The sequence below is a fragment of the Rhagoletis zephyria genome, unplaced genomic scaffold, assembly GCF_001687245.7.
Source record: "Rhagoletis zephyria isolate East Lansing unplaced genomic scaffold, Rhagoletis_zephyria_1.1 Rzeph_scaffold_12798, whole genome shotgun sequence".
NCBI lineage: Eukaryota > Metazoa > Arthropoda > Insecta > Diptera > Tephritidae > Rhagoletis > Rhagoletis zephyria.
The window spans coordinates 1-10,831 of record NW_016169871.1 but is presented as its reverse complement, the minus strand read 5'-3'; the positions used below and the strand labels follow the sequence as shown (position 1 = coordinate 10,831).

The window sequence follows — 10,831 nt, the reverse complement described above, 5'->3', positions numbered from 1 at the left end:
ATATCTTTTATTTACTAACATTTTGTTGACAAAAATTTGACAAATCCAGCAATTTTAAATATTAATGATGTTATAAAAGCACTAATTTCTGAAAAAACAATCGCGATGAAACGAGTTACTAAAATGTAGTATTTTAGATACTATTTTCCTAAATAATAGTAGTATATAAAGGAGAATAGACAACACTGCAAAGCAAAGCGCCCCGAACTTGTCAAAATTACAACAAACACGTCGCTACTGACGATACCTTTTATTATTACACCATGCCTCAAAGCAGTGTTGGGCGTTAATCAATTAATTTTTCAATTATCTTGTTAATTGTTTAAAAAAGTTATTAACAATTAATTGTTAAATGCTACCGTACAATTTAATACGATTTTTTCTATTAAATGAATCAAAAGCAGCATTTTTTAAAAACATTCTCAATTTAGAAAACATTCTTAAAAATTTTGAAAAATTATTATAATTTTTTTAAATTTAATATGAAAACTGAGTTTGTTTACAAGTCATGCAAAACTATGTATGTACATGTATCGATAAATATTAATCTACTTTACTACGATTTTGCATACAAAATGGCGGCGTTTTATGTTTATTTTTTTTTTACTATTTCTCGAAGGAAAGCTTTCCTTTTCACTGTACGTGAAGTTCAACGGCGTATCAATGCGTTATGCTAATATAACAAGATATAGGTATACAACAGAACTATGACGTATAAAATATCGGAATGTAAAAATCTCAGAATATGTCAAAAATGAAAATCTTATATAAAGTGAATTCTGCCAATTTTTCACGGTTTATACATACTTAAAGCGGTCGCGCAGGCTTTTGAAACATAAGTAGTCGCACTTAGGTCTTTCGGCACCTCTTAATGTAAGGAGGAAATAAGCGTATATTATGCAGTTAACTAATTTACTTCTTTAAGTTTAGATTTAAATAAAATGGTGGGATAAAATTTTACATCAAATATATATTTTTTTTAACGCAAGAAAGACTGTGCAATAAAAACTTTAAAGAAAAATAATAACCATATGCGGTCGAATTAACGTCACGCGACCGCATACAAAGACAATAATTAAAATTAAGAAAAAAAATTATAAAGAGGTGGGTAACGCCAGCGCTTACATCCTACTTGTGTTTACGAAAACCACTCGAAACTTTCATAAATATTTATATTCTATTTGTGTTTAGCATGAAATGATAGTTAAAGAGGGGAAGCGCGCGTATGTAGAAGCAAAATCAACTTACCATTTGTGTGTATGCGATGGCAGCTTGCGGTAATATCAGTCGTTAGTGTAAAATACGGAATCCATAAATCCTCAATGGCCACATCACCGAAGGTATCACGAATGGTTTTGTTGAATTCACGTCCAGAGAACATCGATGTAATTGGATAAGTGAGATCGAGCAATTGCAGGAACCATTTTGTCATTTTCTGCAAAAAAAAAATGCAATGCAAAGCAAAAGTAAGTTAATTAGTTGAATTATAATTGTTTTTAATTGTTGCACCTTTGACCATTCCCGAGCCTTCTGTGTAACGGCTGTTACATTACGATCTGAACACCAGAGTGCACCCATTAGCGCGCCAATGCTAACACCTCCCACCATATCTACCGGTATACCAGCTTCTTGTATAGCCTTTAACATACCGATATGTGCAGCGCCGCGTGCACCGCCGCCACCTAAAACTAACCCGATTGAGTTACCAGTCAGCCAACGTGCCAGGCGCGAACAATCCGAATGCATATTTGGCTCGGACATTAATACACGGCTGTACAGATCGTTCTGTGAGATATAAAAAAAAAATTTGAATGTAAATTTTTTTATTTAAATATAAATCTGCTGATGCTAGCAATTTCACTTACAATGCGATATTGACTTTTGCGCGTGAACATGCGCTTAGGGCACTGCAAATGGTGATGTTTGGTCACCCAGGGCCTGACATTCAGCCATTGCAGTGTATTTTTCGGTTTCGCATTAATCGACTCGTGATAAAGCAGTACGAGCTCCTTTTGTGTGCGCATAGCCAAACGATCGATTTCTCGTTCAAATTTACCAACGATTGGCGCATGATCACCAAGTCCCACGATAAGTACGACGTCCGCTTGGCGCATGCAACGTTGTGTCCAAGCGCTGAGAGAAGAGTCACACTGATATAGAGTGATGGTATTGCGATCTTCCTGCTGCGCTAGCCAAGAGGTCATACGATATTCGTTGCTGGGTTCGAATATGTGCATGCCGAGCTGTTTGCGAACCACTTCGGATGTTAGACGCAAAGTGGGACCTGAAGATGTAGAAGAAAAGGGGAAAAAAACTTGAAATTTTTCGAGTCTGCTGATACAGAAGGGAAGAAAGCATTTTGAAAAGCTTGTGTGCAATATTCCGACTTCTTCCTCAAATGCAATTTACAAAACGGTTAAAATTAAAAATTATACTCGCACATATTTAAAACAAATAAGTAAACTAATTATAAATGTATACTTGTTAATCCATCCGCAGAAGTTAAATATACATTGAGTATTGGACATCATTTTCTGTTCTCTGCTATGCAAATCACGAAAAAGATTTATTTTTATTATGAAGAGCACATCACAAATTAAAGGAGAAGCTCGGCCAAATACTTAGCAAAAATGTGAGCGCCAAAATATTATTACTATAGTTTTTGAAAGTGGCATAAGTCACTACATACCTTTTGTGCTTAAATGGCCGGTTACTCTTATTCGAATGCATCTATAAATCTTCCTGTTGTCATAAAGTAATGACAAAGCCTTTCACCTTTGGTTGATGAAGTTGAACGAATAACGGACGCGTCCAGATAAAAGTAACCGGTCATTAATGTACCAGAGGCATGAAGTGACTTATGCCGAATTCTAAATAAACAATATCCATTGTTTACAGAAGCAAAACCAAACCTTCAACACATACATTTCGGAGCGTAGGGCTGTTTTAAAAGTGCCATGAAATCGATGGGGTTTCAGTTATGGCTCTGAAATGTTTAGAGACGATGTGGTTTAGTATAAGCTACTAGAAATGAAAAAAAATCGCCTTTCGAAAAAAAAGTTGCGAGCCCTTATAAATTTCCACAACGATATGTAAATTAAATTTTGTTTTTCGTTTTCTTACTTTACTAACCTATTGCGCACAATGAGTGATATAGCTCGTAGGTGAATGCTGTTAGCGGTACATCATCGCTTACCGGCACCAGCGCTACAGTAGAGTATTTGTGTGTTACCGGATTCGCCTCCAAGGGCGCCGCTGTGCTCCCATGGCGCGTCTGCATCGTGCCCAATATACGATGACTCAAAAGGCTTATGAGTTTTGTTACAACAATCGGGTATCGCAATTTGATAGCATTAAAAAGGCCTTCCGGCAATTTAGCAAGTTCTGAATCGCGTACAGCCATCACTGTGGTTGTGCGACATGTCTCCGTTATCATTTCCACGAGACCCACAAGATCACCTTTGCCGTACTCGCCTATTATTTCTTTTTTACCACTTGATTGCGTTATCACAGAACGCATGCGTCCACTTAGCACAATATAAGTACTATCGCTATTCTCCTCCTGTCGATAGACGGCACGACCAGACTCTAGGAAAATCCAATCGAGCGCATAATCGCATTGCCGTACCAGCGGCGAGAGACGACGCACTTCACAATTGCCGAGATCCAATACGATACGAGGGCGCTCGCGCATTATTCTATACGACACAAAGAAATCCATAATTTACAAACATATATGTACTACATACAAACGTTGGAAAATTTACATAATATGAACTTACGCATAAACGCCAGGACGTCGTATGTAAGCAAGTCGGGTTATATATTTGGTTTTTATTGTGTACGTGCTTGCCTCGCCCGTCAGCACAGCGAGTCCACCAACAATTTCACCTGGGTGCACCGTGTAAATATACACATCCGAACGTTCAGTCTTTACGGTGCGTGTGACATCCACGCTACTTTGATACACATTCAAAGCGCCCGTGAGAACAATCCAAATGCAGATATCCTTGAAATGTGAAATGAAAGCATTAAAAAATCTGTAAAATCAAATAACATTACTGTAAATTCATTTCTCACATCCACGTTTCCTTCGTTGATCAATGGAATATTCGCCTCCACTTCGCACAATTCGACGTAAGGATCTATGAACGTGCGATCCTCTTCCGGCAAGCCGAGTTCACGTAAGAAACTGTCCAATGCATAGCCGCGCAGGCTGGCCAATTCAGCACTGGCCGCATTCGCCAACGCTTCGGCGTGTACCAAAGAATAGCGACGCGTTACCAAATTACCAATGCTGTTCGCTCGCGAATTCGCAAGTGTCGGCTGCCCACCCCCACCTCCACCTCCACCACCATTCGCATTAGCGCCATTACCAGTTTGCTGCGCATTTGGCAGCGCCGCTTGTATGCCCATGTGACGTTCCGAGTCATGCGCCAAGTCAACCAACATATCTGGTGGCGGCATAAAATCCGACAAAGAGTGCTGTATTGTGTCTGGGTGCGTGAAGCGTCTTAACAACGGCGACGTCTTCAAAATTGTGGCACCAGCGCTCTTCTTAATGCGCATATGGCTTTGAACTAACTCCGAATTTAGACCGAGATATGTACGCAGTGCTGTGAAGAGTACGCGTTGCAAGCGCACCATAATCACTTGGATAACACGTATCATAATATCGGGATTCTCGTTGAATACCTCTTGGAAAGCCTACGTGAGAATATGAATACAATAAAAATGATAGTGACTACTATGGAAACAGCATACTATATATTTACCTGCATCGGTAGGCGTATAACAACAGATTTCTCCATTGCCTTCGCTGTGACGGTTTTATAGAAGCTTGGATTACCCGACAACACATCGATGAAGCTCAAAAGCGATGTCACCGATTCGCCCTTCTTCACAGTCTTCAACGACAATGTGCTGCCGTCAGCGTTCGATATGAAAACATGCACTAAACCGGATTGCACAATGAATACGCTATCGTCGGAGTCAGTAATCTTGAAGAGAAAATCACCAGGCTGCAGCGTCAGCACTTCTGTATGCTTACAGAGTTTCAGAAAAATCGGTTTTTCAAAGTGCCCGAAAATACGTATGCTTTGCAGCATATAGAGAGCGTCAGGCGGCACGCGATCGCTGCCTTCTATCGCCTCTTGTAGATACTCAGCTGGAGGCTCTGCAGTATTCAGCAGCATTGGGATGTTTTCCCGCCGTAGTTGCAGTATACGTTTGGCGAAGTGCATCACTGCTTTTCGTTTGCGTCCTTGTCCGCCGTACACCTGGCCGGATACGTTCTTTACTTTACGCAGCATTCGACGGCCGTAGAAAAGCATTTTGTCGCGTTTACGGAAACGCAGCCCAGTCATATCGCCCGCGCCCACAGACGAAGAGTCGCGCATTTGTGCTAGCAACTGCAGTTGTCGTTCCTTATTACGTTGCCATCGTTTGTAGAATATATACCAGCCGATAACGATGAGTGTCATTAGGGACACGCATATGTACAAGTACGCCTAAAAAATGAGGCATCAAAGAAAAGCGAGATTAAATTAAACAACGATAGTTAAAAAAAAAATTAAATTTCACAAAAGGGCAATTATCAAAAATATTATAAAAAAGTCGTTAATGATGCAGTTCTACAGATATATATAGAGTTTATATATGTACATTACTTAACATAAACATAATAATGAAAATAGTATCCTAGATTTAACTAGGCATTCGTACTGTATGTAATATAAAGTGACCAGTGGTGAGCATATTTGAATATTCACAATGTTTTTCAAATTAAAATTTTTTATTTTTTCTATAAAACTATTGTCTATGCTTAAACCAAATCCATATTAATTAAAATTTAAAACTTTACTTATACAAAATTTTGGGCTATTCATTATTTTCATAAAAATTTCAAACTAAATATTGCAGTGCATATTTGAAGCAACTAAGAATTCCCGTTGCTTTTTAATAATTTTTTTGACACCGGTCTTTTGCCATTTTTTCTTTCATAATGGAAGTTCAATGTAAAAATTGGCGTTGATTTTTTGAAAGTTGTTTGCGAACCGCCATTATTGCATACGAAAAAAGCGCAAAACGCCTTAAAAAAATTAAAAATGAACGCAATTTTTTAGACGTTTGAAAATTGCACTTTACTATACTAAAATTTTATGAGGTATAATAAAGCGGCATACCCGAACATTTTCTAAAAATTCAGATTAGAAAATTCGCAATTTTGATGAAACTTTGCTAAATTTTGTATCTAGTGTGAACTTTTATTTAGATAATATTGGTTAAACCATGAACAAAATTTGTATAAAAAATAAAAAAAATTTTACTTGAAGCACATGGTGAATATCTAACAAAAATTAGCACTTCCAGACTTTTGAATCATTGTATGTATGCACATATGTACACAAGTACAACGTTCACTGCACATAAAATGTGCTGCGATAACCACAGGGTTTCACCAACTGTTGTTTTATAATCACTGAAAGCCTAAAACGCGATAAACGTATGAAAATATAGATGCACAGTTCTAACTTTATGTGTTGTGAGACTAAGGCTGAACCCACACCGAAGACGACAAAACATTTTTAGGTGTCGTATAGAGCAAAAGTACATAAGTTCTTATTATTCAACCCATAAATACTAAGTGAATCGTAACACGACACAAATGGGATAGAAAAAAATGTTTTCTTGTCGCTCGACAAAAAAAAAAAACGTTTTGTCGTCTTCGGTGTGGGTTTAGTCTAAAAGCATTTTTTCAATATGTATAAAAAAATTTCAAACATAAATATTTACATTGTATGGAAGAAACTGCGTAACACCGTCAGCAAAAAAAAATTATCAAAAAAAAAAACGTGTTTTGCACGTTATTATACAGAAACGGAATGGGCTATAACACTGTAAGTATGCCAAAATTATTAAAAAGTTTTGTTAGATAGTACTTCCATAAAAAAGTAAGAAATATTAAATAAACGAAAGAAAGTAGCCAAAATTGAGTAGTTGGAACTCAATGGAATTCTCAAAAAAAAGGCGGAAATGTGTTTTTATTTTTCCTTTTAATTTTACAAATACGCCTCCTGCAATGGAGAGGCTGATCGTTGTTGGTAAGGTTCGACCTAGCGAGGTTCGGATAGCCGAATAGAAACTCGAGTATTACGATTCAAAGGCGTATGCGCTAAGAGATACTTGCGACGGCAGGTATAGAAAATTAGTATCGAAGATTTGCGTAGCCTTGTGTACGAAGGGTCATAAGCAATACCAAAGGGATAAGCGACAATTTGGTCTGATGAATACATGCCAGAAGATTAAAACCTCAAAGCCCAATATACAAGAAGAGAGATGAACCAACTGGTTAGGCCTTCCTTCTGACCTGGTAAGTCTACACTGACCAAATTTTCACAGTGTATGAAGTATTGTAGGGAAGCTAGATAAGCAATCGTTTCAGTTTCAGTTTCCGTACAGTACTTACTTTTTGATTTCAGGAAATACATAGGGGTGTTCAACAATAATAATGTATATTATACCTTTTTATCACAAGACAAAATATATATGTAAGTACATATATTACTCTCACCCAGCTATTTTATTTTCCTATTCGTTGCGCAAATCATGAAACACTTTAAATTCAAAAATATTTTCGGAATTGTTAATAAGTAAACAAAAAACAACGATTTTATTGCGTAGCATTAAGACTAGTGTTAAGTATATGCTTGGCGACTTCCCAGATATGTAGATACATACGTATGTATGTACGTCACTAACGCTCTATGTCGTCAGATGTTGTTCAATCAGTACATCTACAGAACACGCTTATTAGTGGAGGGCTCGGCATATCATTACAGGGTCCTCCCTCAACCAGTCTACCACACAGAATTTACGATTGCTTTGTGTGTGTTGAATGTCACGGGCTAGAAATGAAGGGGGTACAGCACAAGCAGCAGCGAGAATAAAAATAATAATAATAACAACAACAACTACAGCCGCAATACTAGCAGCACTTGGCATTGCCATTGAGAGAAGAGCGGGTTGTTGACATAATTTTGTTTTGTTTATTTCTCAAAATAGGTGGGTGGCGGTGGTAAAAGTGTTGGGAGGCAATAACGTTGGCGATGACACAAGTGCTTAAAGCGATAGACGGGGATCGCTTATTTGTTTTTGCTATGACTTGATTTCCGTCTTTTTTTTTTGCAAGCAGTTGCAGCTGCCTGCAATGCAAACTGAGGTGCAGGCGAACAGTGTTTGTTGTTGTTGTTCTTTTCAGTGTATCGCTGATTTATTTTTGTTTACTTACAAAGGTGCATGTATGCAAATAATTATGTATGTAGCTAAAAGTAGAAAAGTGTATACAAATACAAATTGTGATTAGCTTTGAAGTCGATTTCAATTTAATTTGCCTTAGTACACATACTATACATAGCATGTAACATGTACTTAAATAAGGAATTTCAAAAGAATTGCACTTGACTCGCAGATATTATTATCCATATTTGTTGTTTTGATTAGTTTGCTTATAGGCTTCAAATTTGTTGTTGCTTATATTTGTGTGTGTGTGTGTAATAAATAGACTGCGCATTAAATGTTGTTTACGTTTTATTTAAGCAGCGAAATAATTGTTTTTGTAGCAACATATATGACAAACAAATGGAATTTAATATCATAAACATATTTGCATGCACATAAATAGTAGTATGTATGTGTTTTTTTTTTTTTGATAAATTAGGAAGTGAACGCTGAACGTTCGTAATTCTATGCCAATGTGAGAGAGAAACCGCAATAAGGTATCAAATGCGACTGGAGAATAATTCAGCGATTCTTATAATAAAATCATAATTTAATTAATATTTTATGAATTTCAAAAGCAAGGAAATGTGGTAGGTTTCGAAAAACTATTTTATTTTACTTTATATGTATTCATTATGCTCGTATCTATACTTTTTTGTGGTTCCAAAAAAGGATACTGCGGTTTTTTCCAAAATACTGCATTTATGTATACGAAAAAAGTACCTTTTTCGCTACATAAATCGTTAAATGCACAGAACTAGTATACCTTTTTTATATTTATATTTTCATATAAAAATATTTAGTTGATTAAATCAAAAACCATACAAAACCAAATTTCAAACTTTCTGTAAAAAGTATTAAATTTCTACAAAATTGTTGTAATATGTATGCAGTTTTATATCCCGTTAAAGTTTAGTATAATAAAGTGCAAGTGGTTACGAGTTCGCGGAATTTTTAATAGGTTTTTTTCTGGGGGTACTAGGCATTTTCTTCCATATGAGACATTGTTTTTCATATCGGACACCGAATTTGGTGTCACACTTTCGATTGGCTTACAATTTTTTTTTATGGGTTCTATACATGAAATAAGCTAACACGTGTTCGAGGAATTTTTTTTCGCTTTTTCGCTCCTTCAAATTGTTATATCTCGTTTTAAAGCTAAAGAAATAAATGCTACATATTTCTATTTATAAGATGGTCAAAATTGGCCTANGAAATAAGCTAACACGTGTTCGAGGAATTTTTTTTCGCTTTTTCGCTCCTTCAAATTGTTATATCTCGTTTTAAAGCTAAAGAAATAAATGCTACATATTTCTATTTATAAGATGGTCAAAATTGGCCTAAAGTAAATTAGGGATTTAAAATTATACCATCGTAATCCTTGTTTAATTCTCTATAAAAAACGTGGTTCAAAAGAGGGGGGTTTTTCAAGAACTATTTTTAGAATATTTTTCTTTATGACGAGATGGTTTATTTTGTGAGAATCAACAATTTTTTGTAATTTGTTTTCCAAAACTTATGTTGAGATATATTTAGTAAGGTGTTAAACATCGAGTTTTTGCAAGGATTTAAATTTTATTGCAGAATCCGATAGAATACCTATCCAGGTATAATATTTGTACGGCAAGATTTTTCTTTAAGGCGACAAACCCCTCAAAATGGGCGTGGCAATTGTAGGACTAAAGTTTGCAAATCGCAGATTTTATTGCGGATTTCGGCAGAATATCGATTCGTTAACAACATTTGTATCACAACTTTTTCAATCAAAGAATATTCTAGAAATGGGCGTGGCTATATTAAAACAAAAGTTCAAAAATGTGCACTGTATTATACTAAAATTTAAAGGCCTGTAAAATGCTACCCGCAATTTTTTTAAAAATGTCTTATTTTTTTCGCCAAAGTGCCTATATTTTTTGTAAAAAATACTTACAATTACGCGCTGCTATTTTTGTGAACACTGCTGTATGTACATCATTGGCCAAATAATAAAGAACTACTTCTACTTCTTAGAAGTTTTCACCGTTTAATTTTTCTTTATTTATTTTAAATTTATTTCTTTTACAAAAATATAGTTCGTAGCGCCACTTGTTTACTGACTAAAAACGTAATTGCAGTTACAATAACTGCACATTGCAATTACATTAATTGTTCATTGCAATTATACGGAAATAAACTACAGTAAATATTAAATATTAAAATTATTAGAAAATTGTACGTACATTAATAAAAATAGGAAGCTTTAAGCTTTAATCCGAAAAAGATAACATCGTTCATACCCATTTGTCTAAGAACTATTTGAAAATTGTGTAAAGTTATACTTTATAAATAAACTTGATTTTTCTGACAAATTAGCTATTTTATTCTCAATTCGATGCTTGCTTTTATACATATATTTTTTTTGTAGTGATAATTTTCTTTATTTCGATGGAGAAAAAAATCAGAATGTGTAATTGCCTACATTCATTTGAATTTAATTTTCTGCCAATAGGAAGTTGCAAGTGAGTGCAGTCAACCTCTTCAATTACATACATAGTCGCAATTTGACCGCTTA

General features: G+C 35.5%; 1 protein-coding gene across 3 annotated transcripts in view; it reads right to left on the bottom strand.

The window, feature by feature from the left end:
• The window catches only part of sws (patatin like phospholipase domain containing sws), a 10,143-nt gene extending 4,590 nt beyond the window's left edge, over positions 1–5,553 (bottom strand). For 2 of the 3 annotated variants that reach the window (XM_017634128.1, XM_017634129.1), the window contains exons 1-7: positions 4,776–5,553; positions 4,081–4,707; positions 3,783–4,009; positions 3,133–3,698; positions 1,866–2,284; positions 1,510–1,785; positions 1,249–1,435 (exon numbers count right to left, since the gene is read on the bottom strand). In XM_017634128.1, the coding sequence (XP_017489617.1) occupies positions 1,249–1,435; positions 1,510–1,785; positions 1,866–2,284; positions 3,133–3,698; positions 3,783–4,009; positions 4,081–4,707; positions 4,776–5,483 (3,010 nt within the window). In that variant the 5' untranslated portion in view covers positions 5,484–5,553. The remainder of the gene's footprint in view (positions 1–1,248; positions 1,436–1,509; positions 1,786–1,865; positions 2,285–3,132; positions 3,699–3,782; positions 4,010–4,080; positions 4,708–4,775) is intronic. The other variant, XM_017634127.1, reaches the window with a different exon arrangement.
• Positions 5,554–10,831: the final 5,278 nt, after the last annotated feature.